The 26,541-nt window shown below is 33.0% G+C and overlaps 1 protein-coding gene across 1 annotated transcript; it reads right to left on the bottom strand.

The window, feature by feature from the left end:
- Nucleotides 1-329: 329 nt before the first annotated feature.
- LOC113518130 (probable peroxisomal acyl-coenzyme A oxidase 1) lies at nucleotides 330-23,574 on the bottom strand. The gene is made up of 14 exons (XM_026902906.3): nucleotides 23,415-23,574; nucleotides 14,659-14,838; nucleotides 13,590-13,746; nucleotides 11,319-11,487; nucleotides 9,949-10,072; nucleotides 8,896-9,140; nucleotides 7,596-7,756; nucleotides 5,263-5,425; nucleotides 4,684-4,874; nucleotides 3,783-3,932; nucleotides 3,012-3,117; nucleotides 2,418-2,570; nucleotides 1,679-1,795; nucleotides 330-586 (listed from the first exon to the last, which is right to left on the bottom strand). Exons 2-14 carry the CDS (start codon nucleotides 14,780-14,782, stop codon nucleotides 440-442), a joined length of 2,007 nt encoding a protein of 668 aa, XP_026758707.1. The 5' UTR covers nucleotides 14,783-14,838; nucleotides 23,415-23,574; the 3' UTR covers nucleotides 330-439.
- Nucleotides 23,575-26,541: the final 2,967 nt, after the last annotated feature.

The raw sequence follows: 26,541 nt of genomic DNA, 5'->3' as shown, positions 1-26,541 counted from the left end.
TATAGATGAAAATGGAATGGTTACCCCGCCTGCGCTAATGGGATACGCCGACAGAGCACCAGTGAAGGGTGATAGATGAGAATGAAAACAGGCCAGTTAGCCCATCATGATGAATTCGTCAGGAATTAACCATGATAGTTTCTAGGGGGAACCGCGAGGTGGTCGACCTGGTTGGGTATATTGTTAGCAATGAGATTCTCAGTCTCCATTACTAACAATCCCTCCCCCCCCCCACAGCAGTGTTATTGAATATTAATATTAAAAATAAACAGGTTTACTTTAATAAAGAATTCGTAACAAGTTATTTGATACAAAAAAAAACGATAGTGTCAACACAACATTTGTATATTTTACTAAATTATTTATATTTAAATATAAGAATCATATCCCATATACATATATTCCATATATACATTTTATATTTATTAAAATAATAAAATTACAGCTTAGATTTCTCTACGAATGGCTTGATATATTTGTGGAAGGAGCTGTTGACTGGCTCCGCGTTGAGGGGACTCTTCATGGCCTCCTCGAACAGACGCTCGTACACACGGCCGTCGTATGCACCCAGGGTTGAGTTCAGGATCTAAATATACAAAGAGAATATGTAAGTATTTAGTTAATTCCACAGGGTTGCATCCTGCAACTTAGAATGGCAAACAAGCTGACGGCCCACCTGATGGAAAGTAGTAACCGTCGCCTATAGACATGAGCAGTACCATAACCATAACAGAGTATACTGTTTCGCCCATGATACCCCCCATGCGTTGCCATTCCTGAGGACTCAGGTGTTATTCCTTAGTACCCAGTAAATTCACACCATATCCCACCCTTCAAACCGAAACACAGCCATGCAAACACAACTGCTTTACGATTGAAACACGAATGGAACAGAAGTACCCAAGCAATCGACTTTTGTACAAAGTCTCCCTCTGGTCTATTACAAACTGCCAAAAATCTGACAGGACAAAAGCAAGGTAGAAAGCTAAAATGTTTTTATTCATTATTATAAAGCTTTTTACGCTGAACTGCGTGTAAAGCAGTGTTTTGCAGTGAAGTTTAAATTTTTATTCGATACCTCTCGATGTATTTTTTAAATCTATTTGTTTAATACTAATAGATTTAAAAAATCCATGCTTCTAATAGCGATTTGCAGACTAGCTCATTTTTAAATTTCTAATGGCCACACGTACTTTATAATACAAATATACTCATATTTTCACCTCGAAATCTAGAACATTTATATCACAATTATAATTATCATAAAAATACATTTTAATGAATGAATCAGAAGGCAACTAATCATCATCATCATGTCAGCCGTTATCTGTCCACTGCTAAACTTAGGCCTCCCTCATAGATTACCATAAGGAACAGTCCCGAGTCACCTACATCTACTGACTCAATGTAATGTATTTGAAGCCATCACTCCATCTAATGAGGGTCGTACTACATTGGATTTGCCTGTACAGACTCGTCACTTAAGAACCTTTCTTCTCCAGAAATTGTCGGTTCATCAAGCTATGTGACCAGCCTGTTGCCACTTCAGCTTGCTTATCCTTCGAGCTACATCGGTCATTTTAATTCTTCCGCGGATATCTTTATTTTGGATTCTACCACGCAAAGAAACGTAACCAAAAATAATTAATATGCAAATTAAAAAAAAATATACACGTACCTCATCCCTGACATCAAATGAGTCCACAAGACCGACAGCGTTCGGTCTGATCAATGCCAGCAGCTGTTCGTATCTCTGCTGCTGCCAAGCCACATCGTTTTTCGATATTGACGAGTACTGAAACAAAACAAATAGAATATGAAATATATAATCAATAGTTAACGCTATTCATCAGAAAAGACATGGTAAGTATAAAAAGCATCACAGGGTATCACACAATGTCCGTAGTCCATTAACCATATTGCAATAAATAGTAGATTCCATTAGATCGATTGTCAGCTTCATTGACATTTCAAGTTGTATAAATAAAATAAATCAAATTCCTGGTAATTTGATGTATAAAATACTTCAGCTTAATGATCGTTTAGACTGTATGTCTCACTTACGTATATTGGTATTTTTAACCGAATTTATATATATGAAATATCTAAATACGTCATTATCCTTTTGTGTAAAATACGTGACATATTCGCCAATGCTGAACCAATTTTTATAATTCTTTATTCTTTTGTTAGGATTTACTACTTTGTAGATAATTTTCTCGATATTCAAGTCGATTTAAAAAAAAATCTTAAGATATTACTACGTTTTGTTTAGATAGAAATTAAATATTGTTTTATAATGATTTATTTTCCAAATATGGCGAGGATTAGCCTTTTCTTCAGGTAAATATCATAATATTTGCTATTTTGAACTGCATTAAAAAAAAACTGTTAAAATGTATACACTAGTTACTCACCACCAAGAGGTCTCCGCGCTTCTCCAGCGTCCAGTATGTGAGGTACAGCTCGGCGAGTTGCCGCAACACTTGCGCTAGCGGCGCCGATATCGAAGAAGATAACCTCTGCACTTCCGTCCAGAACACATTGCACAAGATGGCGCGGCAGTGAGCCTATAAAATTAATATTAACGACCTGAATATACGTATATTTAAGGGAGTGAAAGAAGGGCAACCAGAATTGGCTGATGCCCACCCCAAGGTCCGAGCGAATTTTTCAACTATGCACAAACACTTCTCTAAGAATACTGCAAATCCGTCTGCAAAATTATCTTAAATACACGAATGTATCTGATCCCACAGACGACGTTGAAGAAGAAAAAGTATTTATTGAAAACAAAACATTTTTAAACAATTTATAATTTTATAAAATAAAAAAAAGAAAAGGATAAAATAAAAAAGAGTAAAATTTTATTAGTTACCCCAAATTTTCGGTTTACTTTTCTATTTTTATTTGCGTTAATATCTTTAAAACAAGTAACTGCTATTAACCAAAAAAATCCTAAGAAACAAGAACGTAGTAATTGTAAACAATCATTAGACCATAAAACTTACCTCACTGGCATTCACGAGCTGCACGGAAGCCAAATTCCAAGCATCCTCGTAGTCATTGCCTGCTTTCTGGTGTCGCTGAATAGATTCGTAGGCTTCCTTTATCTTTCTAAATAAATTAAAATAGTACTTATTAATTTAATGTCAGTAAAATTACAGTTTAATGTAATAATTAATGTAATTGTAACGTGCCGCAAGCGCCTACCGCTCAGCGGGCTGAAGCGTACAGTCAGGCGCGCGTTGCGGCACAGCCGCTCACGATTAAAGATCACGAATTGATCCCGAAACTAGTCAAACTTTCTCGATCTAATTACACGTAAGTTCAACCGGTAGTTATTATATTAAAGTTACAGATTACGGGTCCTCAGATATAGCAATGTATGATTACCATGAATGTCATAAAGTGTTCTAAAATATCTATGGTGCTGTTCATTTTTTTAAGAGTCGGTATGTACTTTCCTTCTGCTACGCCAAGTTAGAACAGCAAACAAGCTGATAAGCTTGTTTATTATTCCAACTAGGAATATAAAAAATAAATAAAGAAATTATAAAGAAATCTATATCTCATAGGATATCCAAACAACTACCAAAATAAAGTGTTTTTGTTTTTTCAAATTTGACACTATCCGGAACAGCATAGTGTCAAATTTAGTATACAAGTGTGTGTCTAGTGGATAAACTGTTTATTCAATTTAAAAATCGAACGACGGACCGTTTATATTGTCAACCTGTGTATAAGGTCCCTAAGAGCATATTATTAAATCCAACGCTTACCCTGCAGCAACAGCCTGGAATCCGGTGATGATGCCCTCGGGTGTGTTGTCCCACTTGCGGTTGGTGTTATTGATGTAGTTGACCAAATAAGCCACTGTTGGGGTCATGGCCGTGCCGTCCACTGCTTGCTTCCATGCTTTCACTAAATACCTGTAATAATTTGAGGTTAATTATTATCTATCCATTGTTTAATTCGATAATCTCCCTAGTGAAGAGGTAGACATGTCACTTTATGTAAATGATGTTCCAGATTTGATCTCGGTCAGGCTAATCAATTCAGAAAACAATCTTTTTTTAAATTTATTTGGAGCTGAGAGTTCCTCTCTGAAGCCTATCGAAAATATTGATATTTTTGGTGACCTCATGGATTCTTCATGAGACTTAGAATTTTTTTTCTATCTATACTTTTAGATAGAAAAAAGGATCAAAATTTGTAATTGTTTTCCAATTCATGTTTCCTTGGAAAAAATGATCAATTTCACTAATAAAACCTACTTAAAACAATAATTTCAAATTTATCGTTTACTCGAATATTTGGATATTTTATAAGACTATCACCATATCTGTTTAGGTTCTGGTCTTTGTATACTTTTAATGATGAAAAAAAAACTAGACTAATATATGTAGCTCTGTACTCATATATCTCTATCTCACTTGCATTGCTCTCCCCGACGCGACTGTACGATGGCTTAAGTGCAAATTATCAAAATTAATTTTATATGATATAATTTAAATAATGTAATTATTTATATTTATGTGTATCCAATAAATATTGATGATTTAATCTTAATTTTTCGTAGCCACATCTCCTCATCCAATTTCTACAGTGACAGTATATACATATGAGTATATATAACAAAATGATACCAAGGTTGCGTGATTATATGCAATAGAATATTACCTAGCGGTCTGCAACATCATGACCGTGAACTCTCCCTCGTATGTGACGGTGGCGGTCACTAGACCATAGATGGTGGGGAGGTTGGATGACAACATGAAGCCGTGGCCACCGCACGCAAGACGGCATTGCTCCACAATAGAGCTTGCATCACGACTGCAAACTGCTTTCAAGCAACACGCTATGGCATGGAGCTAAAACAAACGAAAATTGATTTAACATCGTAGAACAAATGTGCGTATCACAAAAAAGCGGACTGAAAAATTGTTCTTTAAGTTATGGTCCCATATTTTTTTTTTATATCGTAACTAATATCTAACAAATGTATAGCTAAAAGCTATATTATTACAAATTGTAGAAAGAGAATACCGAGGTGCTATTCTTAATCTATGTTGTCAATATAAACGCGTTTGTTAAGTTACGACTTCAAATTTTGTATATAAATAGTATTTTGATTATATGAAGAAAGACAGTAAGACCCCTTATCGTATCATGACCTAACAAATGGACAAAGATTGAAGTAATTAATCAGATTAATAAAGATTACAGAAATATTACAAGTCACCGCAGAAAAATTCATACCTCTGGCAGCTGATCCAATTTTCCTTTGCCCAAATCGGCCACAACTTTTGAGTAAGTGTCCCACAGCCAGGTGCCGGTGGTCCTGAAGGCGTGGCTTGTGGCTATCGCAATGAATAGCTTGTGTTGCTGCGTCACGTAATCTATAATCTGTGGTTCAGGTTGGCTGGAACAAAGAGATTTCAAATTGTACTACACTGTTCTTAGACTACATATTTACATGACTTAATTTGATATAGAAGCAGGTATAGTGCTCTTTAAATTAAATTACTGCCATGCCAAAAATTTACTGTTCTCAAAAAACTTTATAGCAAATGTCACTTGGACTGCTTTAAGAATTTTGACGATATCCTATACATCCTAACCTATTCAGGTATTTAAAAATTATAATGGAATAAAGAAATCTATACGTTAATCCAAAAAACCTTACATTACTTTTTTGGACAGTCGCGTAACAACTTATTCACTCCCGTTTTTACATTCGTTATATATTGGATGCGTCATTATTTTGCGAAAATCATTATGCTGATTGCTGCTGCTACTGCTGAACATAGACTTTACCAGAATGGACTTGGCTTGTAGTTACCACGCTTGGTAGACGGATTGGCAACCGTTGTTGTTCTTAAAACACCACCAAAACCTATTTGGTGGTGTTTTAAGAAGGACCCTGCTGCCCATTTCTTGACCATTAAGTTCCCTTAGTTACCCTCTGATGGTATTCACGGGAAAGGAAGCGGTAGCCCATTCTAGGTCGGGACCACATGGCATTGGTAAATTAGTATTATTTAATCTAGTTCAGCTACAATGTATGTGCATTAACCATTTAGTGATTGTAGAAAGTTTTATGGTGAGCACATTCTGTTATTTAACAAAAGAATATTCGTAGTTAATAATTACAACGTATCTAACTATATATCCAACAACAATAAATGCATTTCATGATTACATTCATTGTTACACGTATTTTGCCCTCGACAACTCTGTTGAGTAGCAGGGTCAAGCAGGAAGTGCATAAATAAACGGTGCACACAATTATCAAGGTCAAACTTTAATTAAGCAATGATTAATTGTTTAAAGAAAATTGCATATTATATATAATAGATAGAAAACTATATTTACCTACCTATAATGTTTGTACTACTATAATGTTGTTACACTAAATTTAATTTAGTCGACTGTATGTATTAGCGATGTCATGTGCGTTAGTTAAATCTTGTTTTTATTTGTGAAAACCTTTAGTTGGCTTTTTGTCTCTAATATTTTCTTTATTGTGAAATTTTTTAACTGTTGGTTTTTCTTTAATAAAAAATAAATAAATAACTGATTGCTGTAAACTTCAATGTTGACTTTGTAATAAAAATATATTGTATTAATTTTTAAGTTCATTTCATTACTTTCGTTCATTTTTATTGTTATATCTTCACGCTAGATCCTTATTCCTCTTGTAGAGAATTAAAATGTTTTTTAGGTTAGTAAACGGCAGATTGAATTAATAGTAATAAGAACTAGCAGTCCCTTGCTAGCAATATAATCCCGTTGACCTCCATAAGTTTCCCTATGGAAACCACCGCTGTTAAATCCTGGTAACTTCGTCAGGTGCAACGACTAATCTGACTTCAACCTCGTCAGTCACACTGATACCCCGCTTGGCATAAAAACCCCATGGACATGGTTACCATTTCATTTTCACAAGTTAAAAAATTTGTCTGTGACGACACAACACACTAAACCCAGGCCATACTGGTACACAAATTTTAGATATTAAATAATAAAGGCCACCATCCTTTACAGAATATTTGGCATTCTAAAATTAACATGTTAGATCTTAGAATTACGTGACTCCATCCCAGAATAGCCAGTATGACATGGACATACATATATACGTACAATGAATTTATCTAAATCTTTACAAAATGTATAGTTTTGTAATTACTTCTGACTACCCTTCTTCTAATAACATTTGTCATTTATTAATTAATTAGAATAATAACAAAAATATTAAATAATAGTGAATGTAATGAACACACACAATGTATTTTATCTATATTTCTTACTTCTTTTTTTTCTACGGAATTTCGCGGCTAACTTTTAGCCACAACAGAATATCAGTATTTTGCTCTTTTGAGGACAAAGCAACATTCTGAAATGTGACTATTTTGTGTTACTATGGCACACGTATAAAGGGAAAAATTGTTACTTATTTTGTGCATGTTTTTTTTTTTTGGATATGTATTTTTTTATCTTTTTTCATTGTGCATCTATGTATATCTATTGTTATTTGTGGTGTGCTGTAAGTAATGCAAATAATATATCTATCTATCTATGTATTCACTCACTCTGCTTTCGGCTTCGACTGATGTCTGACTGCAGAGTATCGGACGGCAATGGTGGCTGCCCTGCCGATCTCGTACGCCGCGTCAGCAACAATCATCACTCGGATGAGCACCATGGTTCCATAAGTCAATTTCTCGCTCTTAGACTTCACGTACGTTCCGTCCTGAAAAATTATTAGTGCTTATAATAATAACATTAGGTCTATATAAATACCCACAGCTTTGCCTAATGTGCGGTCATAATTATATTGTACCTTAAGCTAATTTTGTTTAAGGAAATAAATAAATAAATTAGTTCATAGTGAAGCGACCCCATGAATATCGAACATGACAGCAGCATTTTAATATTTGTTACAATAAAATTGTCTGACATGGGCACTTTCCATCAGGTGGGCCGTCAGCTTGTTTGCCATTCTAAGTTGTATAAAAAAAAACTCTTTCCCACTCTATATCACTGCCGATCTCCTCGATCTCTATCTTCATTTCTTAATAATAATAATATCTTCTTCTTAAATCTTCGATTTTATAATCACTTTTACTAGACCTATTTAAGGCTACAGTGAGGTTTAGTCTTCAAAAGGTCTAGATTATTATGTATGAGCATAGAAAATTAGTATCAGACAAAATATTCTACACTTAAAAGTCAAACAGGAAGTATATAAAGTATTATTAATATTATATTAATAATATTAATAATACTTTATTATCCAGACTACAATGCGGTCCAATTTTGTTAGTAACAATTTTCTTACAAACTATGTTAGTAAAAAAAAAAAACTATAATATATAAAGTATAATAAACTACATTTAATGAAGCAGAAAACCAAGCAATATGGCACACTATTTCAACATAGAATATTGGCAAACATCCTTTAGATTGTAGCGCAACTTGTATCCTTTCACTTTGAATACTATTTCAACAGATATCGATAGTGAGCACTTATCACCTTTAATACTAGTTATATTGCGAGCTTACTGTCGACTCGCAAAACATCCTTTCACGCATCGAAAGAACCTTATACAATATTTTTTTTTTATACCACGAAGATGGTAAACAAGCATACAGCCCATCTGATGGTACCTCAGAAATCCCCCAATCCTCAAGCTAGGAACGCTTTAGATAGATTTTTAAAGTTAACTTTTGTTGTTATAAACCAAGTAACGAACATCTGAGTATACGATCCAACCGGGAATCGAACAAGAAAACTCATTACGCGAAACAATTTACCGCTCCACGTAGGTTGCCAATTCTATAAAATAATCATGGATTTATTTATGTATACACACTTAAGTCATTTCTTACCTTTAATACTTGAGAATTTTTCATTAACATGCAATTTCTGGGTATTCTGAAGTTCTGGAATCCCAGGAAGCCGTTGTTGGCCGTTTGGAAGCCTAGTTTGGGCCCAATCTCGCCCACTTTGACACCGGGCAGCGGCATGTGTGTGTCTAGATCCCTGATCTGTACGAAGAAGGGGTGGACTCCGTAGCACTGGCCCTTGGTGTATAACTGTGCCACCACGATGCAGTGGTTGGCGGTGTGAGCCACTGGAATTGTATAAACATACGTGATTTGTACAAAGTCATATTCTATTGTTGTTTAGTGAAATTTGAAATTCATCGTTATATGTTTATGTATTGGGAGACAGGCGTGACAGATATGTATGTATGTATGTATGTTTATGTATTACCTATACAAGTTATACAGAAGTTTTCACATTAAAATAAAGAATTCGACATAAAGACAAGATGTATTTATTTAACAAAGTAGTATATTTGTATAAGCACAGAATTTATCATCGATTCCTACACTAGGCTGACTCTGTCCTGTAGGAAACAGGATTCGTATTACCATATACATACTTACAGATATTAACATGTATACCATGTATTTTATGCAAAGAAAGAGTAAAGAGATATCGTTTTATCATATTTTGTTATTACAATCATAAAAGATATAGACAAAAAATGTATTTTTTTTTTATATATTGCAGTTTTTTATTCAATCTAAACAATATTTAATATACGAGTAGACGTGAGATAACATACATGCATTATCTCTGTCCTTGTTTATCGCGTAGTATGTATTTGTAGTGGGTAAAGCTATCGGAAAAGAGGAAGGGGAAGACTGAGGAATAACTACATGGGAGCGATAAAGGTAATACTAGGTGTCATGTCGTATAGTGAGGTCAAAGATATGATAGAATAGAGCTGGCTAGAAGAAAATGCATGAATTAGTTGCACCGACAAGAGGAAACTCTTAAATGAAAAGAAGAAGGAGGATAAAACTGTGGGATATGGCGTATTTCTCACAATGCTTTGTTTTATTTTTAATGTATTAAAATACATTACTTACATCCACCAGGCCACCATTTGTATGACGTAATTGTAGGGCTGTTCAAAACAAACTCCTCGGTGTTAGGATCGTAGGTGGCGGTTGTCTCTAGACCTCGGAGGAACGTTCCGTGGCCAAGCTCAGTCTGTAATGGAACATAAAATTATATTTTTATCTAAATATTACTTAGAATACTGTGTGGTTCTGGCATAGAATGGGCCACCGTTTCCTTTTCCATGGATGTCGTAAGAAGCGATTATGGTCGAGGAATCGTACAAGGAAGCCGCATTCCTTATAAAACATTTACCAGAGGGAGACTTTGTACAAAAGTCGATTGCTTGGGTACCTCTGTCCCATTCGTGTTTCAACCGTGAAGCAGTTGTGTTTGCATGGCTGTGTTTCGGTTTGAAGGGTGGGATATGGCGTGAATTTACTGGGTACAGAGGAATAACACCTGAGTCCTCAGGAATGGCAACGCATGGGGGGTATCATGGGCGAAACAGTATACTCTGTTATGTCCATGGTACTGCTCATGTCTATAGGCGACGGTTACCACTTTCCATCAGGTGGGCCGTCAGCTTGTTTGCCATTCTAAGTTCTATAAAAAAAAAAAAAAAAAAAAAAAAAAAAAAAAAAAAAAAATCACTAAAAACCTAATTGCGATTTCAAATCCGACTGCCTAGCGTGGCAACTACTAGCAAACAAGGGGTACCTTGTACTTTAGCTGTGGCAATTAACTATGAAATATGATGATAACGACAATTTTAGAAAATTTCATTTTGCTCTGCAAAAAGTAATGACTTCAATCCAAAATACACAGATGGACGGTATTTTTTTTAAATACTAAAAAATATTGGAATTCAGAACGTGAATTAGTGTATCTATAAGTCGGCTTTACGACAAATAGTTTCTTGCTCCACAAAGAAACTAAAGCTTCTTCATCACAAAATTAATATGACATAAAAGTAAACCGTATAGATTAGAAATAAAAAATGAAAATCGGTTTAGAATTGACGATAAAATATAACCATAAAAATACAGATAAATTGAGAATCTTCTCATTTTGAAAATCGTTACAAAAATAAAGTCAAATTATATGATGCGGAAAAACAAAACTGTAATCTTTAGAAATAAACCGCTTACCATCATGTGGGCCGCTTGTTTGCCACCTCAGTGGTATAAAAAAAAATAACAATGCATATATATATATATATATATATATATATATATATATATATATATATATATATATATATATATATATATATATATAACAATGAATATTCTGTGACGTCCATCTTGCTATTCATATCAGCTTGTTTACAATTCTAAGTTACATAAAGTCCCTATACTACTGCTGCATTTCAACGAACTGATAACCGGTCACGTACCTGCGCGTATGTTCCCACAATCTGCAGTGACAATGCCTTGGGTAACCACTCGGACATTTGTTCTGGAGATGCTTGTCCGAAAATCGTAGGCACAAACATACCCATGTGCAGCATGAACGGAGATATGTCCTTGATAATACCGCTTTGAATGCGGTACATGTTTGATGGTCTGAAAACAAAAACATCGTATCATAAACTTCTTAATACAAATACAAATACAAAGACTTTATTGTGGATCATAGGTTAAATTAAGGTATTACATGACTTAAATAGTATCTCCATGTCCTGCTATATAAGCGTACAATATATGGAACAGTTAACAGTATATAGTAGTATCTTCGCTAGAAGCTATTATTTGCCATTCCTTATTCTTAATAAGGAATATTTACTTACGGAACTTTATATTCGCGATATTTAGTCTTATTCTAAAATGGTAATGAATAATGATAAATATACTTTCTGGTGTAGGTAATTGGATATTTTCTATTTTATAAAATATCAGCTTCAATTTCGACTTAATAGTTTTACTAATTTTATGTTATATATTTTAATTTCATACTTTCCACCCTGATAGTTCCTGTTTGATTAAAAAATAATAAATAAAATACTAAAAATCTGGTTATATCCGTATAGTTCAACGATTTAGTTCAATCACACTACAAGTAGCAGTAGAACAAAACGGACTTACTTCCCTTTTTAAGTTTTGAATCATCTACCCTTTCTACGATAACTTGTAAAAATCTTATCTAATAAAACATTTTATTACTCATCTACAAAATATCATAAGGATTTCTCACAGTCAACTAGAAGCAAAGTTAAAATTTAAATACGGATCAATTGTTATTTTCTCTATAGTTTTATTACATTTAGTAAACATATTTTTTCACACAAACATATTAATGTGCAACAAGTGCAGTGAACAAATCTTATCTGTAGATAAACAATTGAATTATAGACTATATAATACGTAATACACTTACGAGTATTAGAGTACAGAAACTATTGTTTGTACTTAATAAACAAGTAAATGTAAATCAACGTATCTTTAATAGGGAACAAATAATATACGCCACAATTTATAGTCATCAATTTATGGTATTTACACTAAGATTTTTTAATTAAAGCTGATCTCGGCCTTGATTTTTGATACGAGTGGCAAGATGTCTGTTATATTGAGATTATTTATATAACTATATTCTAATATAAAACGTCTTAAAACTATTGCAAATTATTAGCACAACCTAGAATGGGCAAAATAAAAGATATTTTATTTCCTTTGAAGTCCATTTTTTCTTACTACGCTTGCATGGCTATTTCGGTTTGAAGGATAAAATATTATGACAACAGAATTACTTGGTATACGAATAAAGTTATAACACCTTAAACTTTAAGAAATGACAACACAAAGAAATGAGCGTGTATGTATTCTATGATATCTATGAGTGCTATTGATGTTTTTTTTTTATACCACAAAGTTGTCAAACAAGCATACAGCCCGTCTGATGGTAAACGGCACTGTAGCCTATATAATGATTGTCATTATGGGAAATATATATGATATAATATTCGAGCAAAATGGCAATTGTATGTATACACTTTTAAATTTTACATACTTATGGAAAAATTATACAACGCAACATCCATACAGTTGTAAATATTTTAATTTCCTCTTTTACCTATCTTGACGATAAAATCGTGTCATTTCGTGCAGTTAAACGATAGATTATAAAGGCGCACAATAAATGTCATGGCAAGAGTCTTAACATCGATCTATCTTTAACTGGCCATTTTAATTTTATCTTGTAAAAGAAAGACACAACTAAGGAACGTTACTTAATTCATCAATCAGTGAAAATTATAGAGTAACTGAGGGTACCCAATCCTCAGAAATCAGAACTCGTGAAGAATACCATGAGCATCACAGAGTATTTTATGATATTCATGGTGCGGTTCATGTCTTTCTTTGTTTCTTTCTTTATTCTTTATTGTACACAAAACGTTATTGAAATGTAATAACAAACGTAATAGTGCACAAAGGCGAGCTTATCTCCAATAGAGATTTCTTCCAGCAAACCCAATATGAGAAAACTGACAGTTCATTAGTAGTTCATTGTCTATAGACGACGGTTACCACTTTTCATCAGGTGGGCCATCAGCTTGTTTATATTCTCAATTGTATAAAATAAAATTCATTGATGAAGATCTATGTACAACAATGGTAATTAGTGAAATAATCACAATGATGATGTTGATGATGAACACTTTACTCACTTGTATGCATCGAACGATGAGTGTTTCAGGGCATGGTCTTTCAAAACCTCTACCATCATTACGGTCTTCCTTACAGCATTCTCGTATCTCTCCTTGTGACTTAAATACTCCTCAGGTACTTTGTCTCTTATGTCTTTTATTGCCAATACCAATTCCTCTGGAAAATGTGAATTTAAAAATTATTAGTGAGCAAATAAATTATACTAAATTACATTTTAAGGGGGCAAGATAATGTCTTTATAAAGAGTGAAGGGCAAAGTGAGGAATTTTATAAATTTGAGTGCATCGCCCGAGGCAAGGAATGCAGTTGAGTGATGCACTCTACTTTTCATGTAAATAAATTGACTCATGCATAAGTTTATGTAAATTGGTATTAAAATGTTATAGTTGGACAAAATGCGTGACAAAGTAAAGAATTACGAGTATATTTAAACCTTGTATTGAAATCTCAAAAAAAGTAGAATACGTTTGAAATTAATAAGGAGAAATGGTAGCACACCATCAATGTTAAATTCAACACAACTCAATGCAATAATGACAAAATTTAACGACATGTGAAATTAAGGCTTTAATATAATTCTCCAGTGACTATTTGAAATTTAGAATATGATAGTAAAAAATAGAGAATAGTCATAGATAAATTATAATAATAAATAATATAGTCTTAGATTTATGTGTAAATTACGTGAACACTGTTTTATGGCAATAAAAAATCACTACATAAGTAATCATTCATAGATATTTAAATTTATTATTTTGTTTTATTTTTCAGTTATAATTTAAAAACTAGTAAATTCGGCATTACGACATGTTTTATGAAACAGTTAAAAAGATTAGACAGATTACACTATTTCCTTTGCCTCTTTACATTTGAAGTTGATTTTTTTTTTAATTCGCTCGAAATTATTCGTCGAAAATAGTAATAAATAGTATGAGTAATTATTTTTAAAAATTGACAGGAATCACATCAGACTTAGGTATTAGCATGCTTAAATTGAATATTCGTTTATAATTATTTATTTACAATAACAATAGTAATAGTAGAAAAGTTTATTTTACAATAACTCACCAACTTCCTTCCTATCCCGGGTGGCCTGTTCCCCGCCATCGATTAGGTGCACCAATTCCTGTATGTTGAACGTGCATTTCTGCCTTTCCTTCACCAAATCAGGGTTGACACCTTTGTCGCCCATTTTCGTTTGTAACTATTTTTCTATTACTCTCTTAAACACGTTTGCACCTGACCAGCCTAGAATTCACAATGCGTTTACAATATCGATTTCCCATTTATTAATTATTTAACATTTTAGTCATGATAACGATAACACCAACTACGTATTATTAGTGATAAATATGTTGCCACAGATAGGTATAATTAGATAAAACAGTTTTTTTTTTAGTAATTAAGTATGGACAACGACAAAAAAGAAACATAATTATCTATTGATAAGTATCTTGCTAACATCCGCATTCAACTACAAATTCACTAAACACAATTATACATATTAATAAACATAATAGAATGGAGCGTAAAAATTGTCAGTTTGTGAATTAATTTACTTTTCTAAAGATGTTTCGCGGAATAATTGATGGAATAAAATTTTTCACTATTCGACTTATAGTAACAACCCTAAAAAAATTTATAAATTTTGCTTACCAATGAAATATATATATAGAGATAAGATTTGTTTGTTTGTTTGTATGAATACATGCATATTAGATAACAGTAGAGTTTGGACAAAACCGTGAGACTAGCTAGTTAAAATTGAACGCTTACGTGTTATTTATTATGTTTACAATTTACATTTCAAAACTGCTCAAAATTACACCCTATTTTACATTTACCCAAATTGAACATGTTTTAATTTTTTACTTTATGTAGGCGATTAACACACGAAGCGATGAACAATCCACCAGACCCTGCGACATGGTGGAATTAAACAGACTATTCTACTGCGTTATGTATAGAAATGAGGAATGTATACTCATACAAATTCGATATTAATATAATAACAAATAAATTATTATATATATAATTATATAAACACGAGAAACACCAGAGGGAGTCTGTACAAAAGTCGTTTGCTTGGACACCTCTGTCCCATTCGCGCTTCTACCGTGAAGTAGTTGTGTTTGCATGGTTGTGTTTCGGTTTGAATAGTAGAATATGGCAGTGAATTTACAGGGTACAGAGAAATAACACCTAAGTCCTCAAGAATGGCAACGCTTGGGGGTATCATGGGCAAAACAGTATATATAATACTCTGTTATGCTCATGGTACTGCTCATGTTTATAGGCAACGGTTACCACTTTCCACCAGGTGAGCCGTCAGCTTGTTTGCCATTCTAAGTTGCATAAAAAAAAGAAAACACGAAGCGACAACTTGCATCGCCATGTCAAAAGACTATTGTTATTATGCAAAATGCATTGCAAACTGCGAGATTTTTAACACAATCGATTGTAAATGGAAATCACATCGAATAAAGTTAAATGGGCATTATATCTGACGTCTGTTGGACATGATATCGAAGCAGTCTTAAATCTGTTATGTCAAAAGTCAGTTCACAGACAGGCAGAGTAGAAGAAATTTTTTAACTGCTCTCGACTGCAAACCGCCGCGATGCGCGTTGCCATGCCACATCCCTTCCTTCCGTGTGTTAATCGCATTATTCAGTTTTTCGTTGGTACGGGCGCCTTATTGTTTTTTGTGATACGATAAAATTGTGAATCAGCTGTTATCTCGCCAATATCCGTTAAGCCGTTTATTCGCCACAAGCGGCTAAATATACTCACGTACACACCCACACGTGTAGTTTAGGTATTTATGTGACTATCAGCTATACTGTTAGACAGTTAAATATGTGTAAGGGTCATTTTACACTATTAAATAAATAGGATCATACGCGTGCTTTAGGTTTTTTTGAAAGTATTTTGTTATGAAATTTTGAAGAACAAACAAATCTGATGGGAAGTAGTAACCGTCGCAATAGACATAAATAACACCATGGGTATGCCCATTGTGATTCTTATGGTGTTCTTATGCGCTCCTATTTTCAAGAACTAAGGCAATATGACTCAATATTCTGTAATTCCACTATCATATTTCATATTTCAAACCGAAATACAACCATACAAGTACAGCTATTAAGCTATAAGCAGTAGAACAACGTACCTATAGGATAGAGATCATTATACAGGTACCCATTATACAGGTAACAACTTTTGTAGTCTCATAATGGTCTAAATAAATTATTCACTCGTATAATTATATATATTTTTTTGATGGGTGAAAATGGTATGGTAACCCCTGCGCTAACGGGATACGCTAGCGGAGCACCAGTGAAGGGTGATAGATGAATATGAAAACAGGCCAGTTAGCCCATCATGTTGAATTCATTAGGAATTAACCATGATAGTTTCCAGGGAGAACCGCGAGGAGGTCGACCTGGTTGGATATAGCTATTATTGGGCTAGCAATGGGACTCTCAGTCTCCATTACTAACAATCCCTTTCCCCCCTATAATTATATATTATAACGCAGTGTAGGTCGATCCCCCACTAGATAGACGACCTCAATTGCATTGCAGGGAGTCAGTCAGATGCAGGTGGCTCAGGACCGTTCCTTATGGCAGTCTATGGGGAAGGCTTATGTCCAGCAGTAGACGGATAATGACTGAAATGATAATAATAAATATATACTATATATTTTGATATAGATATTTAAAGTTATAATAAAATAATTAAGATATGATCTTATTTATTTGACAGTGTAATATACCCCTTAGAAATATTGAACTGCGTCGACACAAAACATTGTGTACAAAACACTTATTTTCAAATAATAATCCTTGACTTCTACGGCGTAGTTTAACTAACATAGCGACTTGAGGGGTTAAGTAATAACAGAAGATTAAATTGCAATTTAAAATTTAAATTTACTAATTTTAAATATAGAATATAATTTTATTTTTAAAATTTGAAAAGAAGTGACTCTTTAAAACGAACAATTGAAAGTCAGTCATAAACGTAGAAAGATTACTATCCTTAATCTATGATCACAGAATTGGATACAACATTATTATAAGGTATCATCATGGAGGTGTCCTAAATATTTAACTATGTATAGTAAAATATGACTACCTTCTTGCCTGACTTGTAATGAAAACGGCCTGGAAACTTTGGAAATCAGATGTCGACTTCACCCTATACTGCATATTTTTTATATCACTGAGGTGGCAAACAAGCATACGGCCCACCTAATGAGGAAAACCTCGACAGGGAGCTCACTCCATAGGTGCTAGCAAATACAGGAAATAAGCTCTGTCGTGACCACGTGGTGCAATCCACGTTGAGCAATAAAGAAGCTAGTATGTAGGTACTATTTATCTGCTAAGATTTATTCATCGCGTTAAGTCCCAATTGTGTATTTAAAATAAAGGAATTAAGTTATTTTTTACCATATAGACAAATACATAGACAAACATACGAATAGAACTAGTTAAAAACTCCTATTTTTAGTTATATAGGGTTAAACCGGTATTTGGCACGTTGTAACATTTGTAATATTATTAACGGAGTCTATCATCTGATCTCAGATTACAGTCGCCTGAACATGTTGGAAACATTGGTGCAAAGTCAAACCTGTGTATTATGGCAAATAATAATTACCTTGAACAAGTAATTGGACTCGTGTCGCCTTGATTTCGAATCATTAATTTGGGTCTTATCTAATCTAGAGCTACGATTACCTATTTTAAATGCCACTGACGTTGTTCTAATTAAGACTGCTCTTCAGGCCAAAGCCTTGACTTTCTTTCACCTTTTTTTAATGTGGAAAATGTATCATGGAGACCCACACATTATGGAGAAGGCGTGTGGGTACTGCTGGACATCTAACATTTAAAAACTACATAGTGTTCAGTCTTTTTTTATCTAGTCTAACTGCAGTTGAGTGGGGGAAAGGGATTATTAATAATCAGGGAAAGCGACAATATACCATGTCAATTCAATACTCACACAGTCTCTCCTACAAAACCAGGATAGACAGAATTCTGGTGAATTGATCATGTTGGTTTAACTGACATAAATTAACCTATAATCCTTAACTAGTATCCAGTCAAGCAAGGTTTTCACTTTCATCCATTAAACATAACATCCAGTCCATTCCTAATAGGAATAATTAATAGGTACTATTTTATAACTCAGTATACAAAAACATGTTTAATTATACATTCCATGTAATTTGTAAACTTAAAGTAGATAAGAACTACTATATTACTACAAGTCATTAAATAATGAAGTATAGGAAGCAAAACGGGTAGTTTGGGCTCCTATATACTAATAGAAAAATTAGGAGATAGTAATAATATGTGTATATTTATTAATATATTCCCAAAGAGGGTTGACGTCAGGCAGGCGGCCGGTCGTAAAACTATAAGTCAAATCTTTTTGTAACATGGATAAAAAACATATTACGCCGACCCCAATTAATAATTGGAATAAGGGTAGTAAGTAGTTATTTATATTTTATTTTCCATATAAACAATTTATCTTTGGCTCATCAATTAAATAATTCAGTTTTAATAAATATATACAAGAATATTTTAAAATATTTCGTCTATGTAAAACGTGCGTCACAAGCTTAATGAGTTGATAAATTAATTTATAATCCAATATATTTAATAATGTAATATCCTCCAAGATATTGGTAGTCATTATTTGAGTAATTAGGTGTAAAATTATTTGATTTCAATGGTGATGATTTTGCCCAGCAACAGGATAATGTATATAACTAAATTTTAACTAAAATTTAATGTTTTAACTTATTTTATACTTATTGAAAATCCTTCAACAAGTCCTGTAATAGCGGTGCAATGCACGTATGTATCTGTGTGTATGTGTGTATATTTATACGTGCATTGATGAGTGAATGTGTGTGTGAATGTGTGTTCGAATGAGTGTGTATGTGTGTGTGTGTGTTTTAAACAAACGAAACAATCTTGTGGAAAAGTAATAGTTATAGTTTATAATTATCAAAATATTTAATGTTTTAAGTATTTAATACCTACTCAAATGATGGTTCAATGAGCCAACTCCAACGGCTGTACATTCTAATGCATAAGTGGTGAAATCTGACGCTGTGTAGTAACTAGTATTACGCCACTACGACAAGAAAAACCATTTTAAATCGATTCGTAAACATCCTATATAATAATACTAATAAGTATTTTAGTAAAGATAATTTGCTTTTTGTATGTAATTATTCAATTAAGTATAATTAATTCAAAGCAGAAATTTATTTTTTTATAAAGTAATAGAGATTTTAATTACTATATATACTGATATAGGATACGTATCTATCTCTATATGTTGACAGGATATCAATGAGTAATAAAAGATAATAATAAAGTCACGTCAGTTCACCCATCATTACAAACTCACACACACACTAAGATTTCCAGAGTATGAAACCTATTACGGGAGACCTAACACAGTATATTATTAGTAATGGGGACTGGAGTCCCCATTACCCACTCTATACATCTTACAACAACGCTTTCTTATTGTGATACAATAAACACTCTTTTCATGATAACTTATCATTTATAAATGCAGGATTAAAAAGATAGAAGCCGATTTTTACATGTTATTTGAAAACGTCAATTGGTTTGTATCTTCAGTACTAACAAATCCTTCCCCCCACCACCACCACCCGGTGAGAACAGACTAGATACGTCAAAATGTACTAGCCGTGTATCGCAGTTTTGCTTCATTTTATTTTAGGTTATTATTTATTTCATTGACAATAAAAATTACAAATTTAATGTTTTAATTTAATAACTTTGATGTGACGCGAAGACGAGCCTGACTGATTTGGACAGGCTCGTGCTCACATCACAATCACTCACGACTAAGGATCACGAATTGATTCCGAAAGTAGTCGAGCTTTTTCGATCGAATTACACATAAGTTAAACCGGTAGTTATTAAATTAAAATTTAATTGTTGCAGATATCAACAAACTGCTAAGCTGCCTTTTTTATTCTGTGTAAATTTCGTGAAAGCCTCTCTTAATGGACACCTATATCTAAAAACCAGGTGTGAATAATACAAAGCAATAATATATTTTAGTTAAAATAATCAATATTTTAGTTAAAATGATCAATAACATCATTTTCCTACCCTTTTCGCAATTATTATTTGGGGTCGGCGTAATATGGTTTCCTCTTCCATTCTTTTCTATTCCCAGTCATTTTCGCATTCACTCCCATTCTGGCCATATCGTCTTTCACACAATCCATCCATGTCTTTTTAGGTCTTCCATTGCTCTTATAGCCATCTACATTCATTCTTAATACTTTTTTTAAAATTTGCTCATCATTCGTGCGCATCACGTGCCCATACCAAGATAAACGGTTACTTCTTAACTTTTCTATCACCGGCGCTACTTTCATACTTCCTCTGATATAATCATTCTTGATTTTGTCCATTCTTGTCACTCCGCACATCCATCTCAACATCCGCATCTCAGCTACATGCAATCGCTTTTCGTCCGTCACCTTTACTGACCAACACTCCGATCCATACGAAATAGCAGGCCGAATAATGCTCTTGTAAATTATATATAGGTCAATAACGAATATGGTAAAAGTTATCCAAAAAATAATATTGGGTAACAGACTGTTAACATTTACCAGAGGGAGGCTTTGTACAAAAGTCGATTGCTTGGGTACCTCTGTCCCATTCGTGTTTCAACCGTGAAGCAGCTGTGTTTGCATGACTGTGTTTCGGTTTGAAGGGTGGGATATGGCGTGAATTTACTGGGTACAGAGGAATAACACCTAAGTCCTCAGGAATGGCAACGCATAGGGATATCATGGGCGAAATCAGCTTTTTTGCCATTCTAAGTTGTATAAAAAAAAATATTCGTAAATAGATATCCAATCGATATGAGCAACATCTAAATAGGTGATGACCTTTTTCTGCCATAAATATCTAGAGAAACCGATATATGGATATCGGACCGGTATCCATATTACGCATGCCTACTAAAAACGAGCAAAATATATGTAAATTTAATATCAATATAAATTTATTACCTACATAACAAGTAGGTAATTTAGAAATCCCTCATGCAATGGTCCAAATCAAAGCCAAATTTAATTAAGATCACACATAATTATTCAGATATGCACATTCTTTATACCGATAAAAGCATATCTTATCGATATTTTTTACGTAGAATGTTTTAAGTATTCAAAATTGATTCCTAGTGTTAAGGCTGTGAAAATTTTATTTGTCGTACAAAGTTCAGTGACCGAGTTACCCACTAACGCATAGCTGGAATATATTAATTTTATATGAATACATATTTATTTTTTTATACATTTATTTATATTGGCATACATTAAAATATGTGTACAGGCCGGACTGAATGCCTAATAGCATTCTCCTGTTACCTGTTGACTGTTACGCTAAACATATTTACTTTACATAGGTAGATATTTAAGTAAAAGATACAAAATAAATTGGAGAGTGTGGGCGACAAAGGAAACCAGGAATGAAAATTGGAAATATATGTATAATAGTCAAAGGAACTTAGAAGACTAGGGCCGTAAAGGAAAGCCAAAAGGAAACAATAGATATGCGTGTCAATTTCGAATTTGGTAAATAATACAATATAGCTATAAATAATATATGTGGCCTATACTCCACAGGGAGGACATCTCAATTTCGCAATTGAGTTAGTCTCTCCCATATAATCCTAATCATTATAGATAAACGATACAAGTAAAGACTTGAATAAAGATCAGAAACTAATTAATAACTGGATTAGAAATCTATGTAATACCTTGAATAAGTTAATTTAGTCCTTAACTCTGTTATAATTTTATATTAAACAATAATACACAATTCTTAAATTAAGCACGAGCGTTCGTCTGACGGTCCACTTTAGAAATGCTTCCAAACCAAAAAATAAAGGAGTAACAGTAGAGTCGTAATTTAACACGGATCGTAATTATTATAAACAATCAAGCGGTAACAAATACACAGAAGTAACACAACGCATCATTGTTGCTGTGATTTAAATCTCGCTATTACTGGGATCCGGCATAAAGATTCGACAGCAAGGTCACCGCTATTTCTTGCTCAATTGCCAACAATTTAAAAATGAAAGTTTTTTTTTATTGCAGGATTAAGAATTTTAGTGCAGGGGTAAACTCTTCCAAAGTTATAATTGAAAATAATCATCAAATTCGTCAAAAACATTGTAGATATCGCGCAGTGCACACATACCCACACATGCCCACACACACATACACACACACATACATACATATGTACACATACATATATTTTGAATTATAATCTTCCTTTTTTAATCAGCAGGAAATATTATATTTTTTCAAAAATCCATTTTTAGCACCCATTTTTTAATACGCCAGTTGGTCTATATTAAGATTAACTCAGCCTGTAAAAAATTTCAAGTCATTCATTGTAAACTATTTTCAAACTTTGTGTATTATAAAATGAAAACAAAAATCGCTAAACCAATGTTTTCATTACCGAATAAAATTTAAATCGATTACAAACTAGGTAACTCAGCTAGATACGCATTTGGAATCGATTGGATAGACAATATAACGTAATCAATTTTTTACACAACGATCAAAGCCAAATTCCATACATAACATTAACAAAACATGTTATCAAGATAAATCTTATCTCTTAGATAACTATTACGACATTTACGATACGAAACTAGTGTCATCTATTGTCAAATAGTTACATTACGAAACTCTACAAATACATAATTGAAATCACCTTGCACTGATCAGCCGATGAGTGAAATGAAACTGTAGTCTAAATGTAGATGTGTAAGATATATTTTCATCGCACTGTGTTTAGTGGAACATTACGTTGTATCTGTTCCTTAGTCACTTGTTAACACATGTGTTCAATACAACCGATACCACAACACTGACTAACGCGATTGAAAGATGAATAACGTTTGGTACTCAGTGTTCATCCACAAAGTTATAACTCAGCCATGATCTACGTAATATCTTTGCTAGCTACATAATTGCCAGGGTCTGACGTCATACATCCTTATACTATACCTATCTTTGTAAGTGTGAAAGTGAATTTATTTGTTAGCTCTTAACGCCTTGACTACTCAACCAAACACATTATTTATAACGTAAACCATTGGCTTCTTTATATCCCAGTCAATCAATGGGTAATATGTATATTCTGGAGGGAGAGGGAATTGTTAGTAATGGAGATTAGTAACCTCATTTGTAGCAATACACGCAGTCAGGTCGACCTCTTCGCGGTTACCCCTGGAAACCATCGTTTTCTATTCCAAGTGAATTAATCACGATGGGCTGTTTTTTTTTTCATTCTCACCTATTATTCCTTACTGGTGCCCTGCCAGTGTATAGTGTTAACGCAAGCGAGGTTACCATATCATTATCATCAATTTAAATATACATCAAGCAATCGGAGTCATGAGTAAAAACTAGTCTTAAAATTAGTATATATAAATTATTTAATATTCTAATTCCTCTACTTTTGCAGCAAACGATTCAGCATAGGTCGTGAGTTCAAATATTTCCGAAAGTTTTAGTTGTTCACAATAAAATTTGATGAATCAATATAATTTTCTCTGGTGATGAAAAACACCGATAACAAATCAAATTAATATTTTATTAATTTGATTTATAGACTACTTTATCCCAATCAGTGAAAGTGTCTTCAAGAAAAGAGCGTATTCCTTCTTAAAAGGCCGACAGCAAATCAGCAATGCCTCTAGAGTTGCGGGCGCTCATGAGCTGCGGTACTTAGTCACCTACCATCAGGTGAGCTGCATGCTCGTTTGCCCCCTGTGTTATAAAAAAAATTACATTATCAACAAGTGACCTGATTTGTAATTTATTAAAAAAAACCGTTCGCAACCGGAACAGGTTGCTAGTACTTATTCTTCTTCTTCCTATCCTTATCCCAAATATTATATGAGCGTAATATGTTTTTTAATCCACATTACAAAAAGGTTTGGCTTGATTTTACGACTGGCCACCTGCCTGACGTTAACGCTCTTTACGAATGTCGCTAGTACTTACTAATATTATAAATCTTTTAAATGGGAGACTGAAATTGATTATCAAACGATTTCAAAAAGAAAGAGGTTCTCTAATCGATTGTATGTTTTTTTTTCTTTTTTTTTTTATATATTTGTTACCTCATAACTCTGTCAATTTTAAAACGATTTATTTTTTATCTGAAAGGATATACTTTTTTTTTAACAGTTTGGTCCCATAGAAATTTTATCAAAATCGGTTCAGTAGGTTAGTTTTTATTTATTTATTTATTATTTTAAATCAAAATAACTGGCTTTGTCACAATTAAAGTCTTTTTTTTGTGGAACACAATCTTTAATTATTGTTAATTTTTGATAAATCAGTCGACGAATCGTCACGATATTTAATATACACCTACTATTTAAAATTGAAAGGTTATTTTTTTATCTCATTGACACTGACAAACTCGAGATAATCCGTATGTGTCGTACTTTTAATGAATTTTCAGCTAAATATCCTCAAATTGATATCTTCAACTCACGTCTAAACACCTTCAAAAGCATTTTACAATCAGCCATCAAGTCTCTTTGGCATGTCCATATCTTTATGTATTTTTATTATTTGCATGTACTTCACTGTTATTTACCAAATTCATATGTTTTCTTTATATAACTTTATAATAAAACATTGTTTGCCGACTGCTTTAACCATGCTGTGTGTACACCTGTCTGGGTCTCAATCTAGTTCAATCTATTATCTTTGTATAATGTCTATCATGTTATTGATTGTAACCTGTTGTGTATACCTTTAATAAATAAATAAATAAAAAAAATATTGTTTTATAAAATTTAAAGTGGCATTAATTTTGTTTGTTTTCAATTGACGCTTTAGCGTATAAACCAATCATTAAGAAATTATGGAATATACGTAAATGTTTGAAAATAAACCACTATTGTTATTATAAAGTTGAAAGAAACATGAATACAAATAATTTTACACAGTCTCCCCACACGCATACATTCAAATTACACTCTATACACAGAGAGCACGTTTTTCACAATTTTCATTATTACTAATTATATATTTATAATTATATAATTAGATGAATTAATTTTATATAAAATCAACATTCTACTCGTATATGTTACACTCTGGGTTTGTTATACGCGTCCGTGTAGCTTAACTTCAGGCTGTAGCTGAAAATCAGTGCTTTGCTTTTAAGCAAAACTATCACTGAGCTGTAGCCTATTTGGCTCACTGCGACACACTTGGTGAAAACATATTTCCATATTTCATTTTTTGTTTTATATTTAAAAAAAAATGTAAATAATCTGATTGTATAAACTCATTTGTTAATTTACGTGTGTCATAAATGGCTCAAATAAAGTGTTTATCGATCTATCTATCTATATGTAGCACTGAAAAATTTAGCTGAACTAATATTATACTATCTAATGAGGGTTGAGCGCTGTTGTCTGAGATACAGGTTTTATAACCTAGTTCAGACACAGATGTTTGAACTGATCCAAACGTACAAATGAATTCGTACCTACTTTTACTGTAATTTCCAGTGCTGAGTTTGTTACAATCATGTTTATGCAATAAAGTTTTGATTATTATGAATTTTGTTTGTTATCGATTGACGCTTTAGCGTTTGAACCAATCGTTATAAAATATGAAATGTACGTAAACACGTAGTGTGAAAGGACATAGGCTACTTTTTATCCGGATCGATCAATATATCCGGGTCACGCAAACAAAATTGCGGATAAAAATTAGTATCAATCTTTTTAACTATCTGGTATAACAAATGTCATCCTGTGCAACTTCCATTATTAGTATTTTTTGCATTCCTTAAAAACTATGATAAT

The sequence above is a fragment of the Galleria mellonella genome, unplaced genomic scaffold, assembly GCF_026898425.1.
Source record: "Galleria mellonella isolate WM207_F2 unplaced genomic scaffold, CSIRO_AGI_GalMel_v1 utg171, whole genome shotgun sequence".
Classification (NCBI taxonomy): Eukaryota; Metazoa; Arthropoda; class Insecta; order Lepidoptera; family Pyralidae; genus Galleria; species Galleria mellonella.
This window is presented reverse-complemented; position numbering and strand designations above follow the sequence as displayed.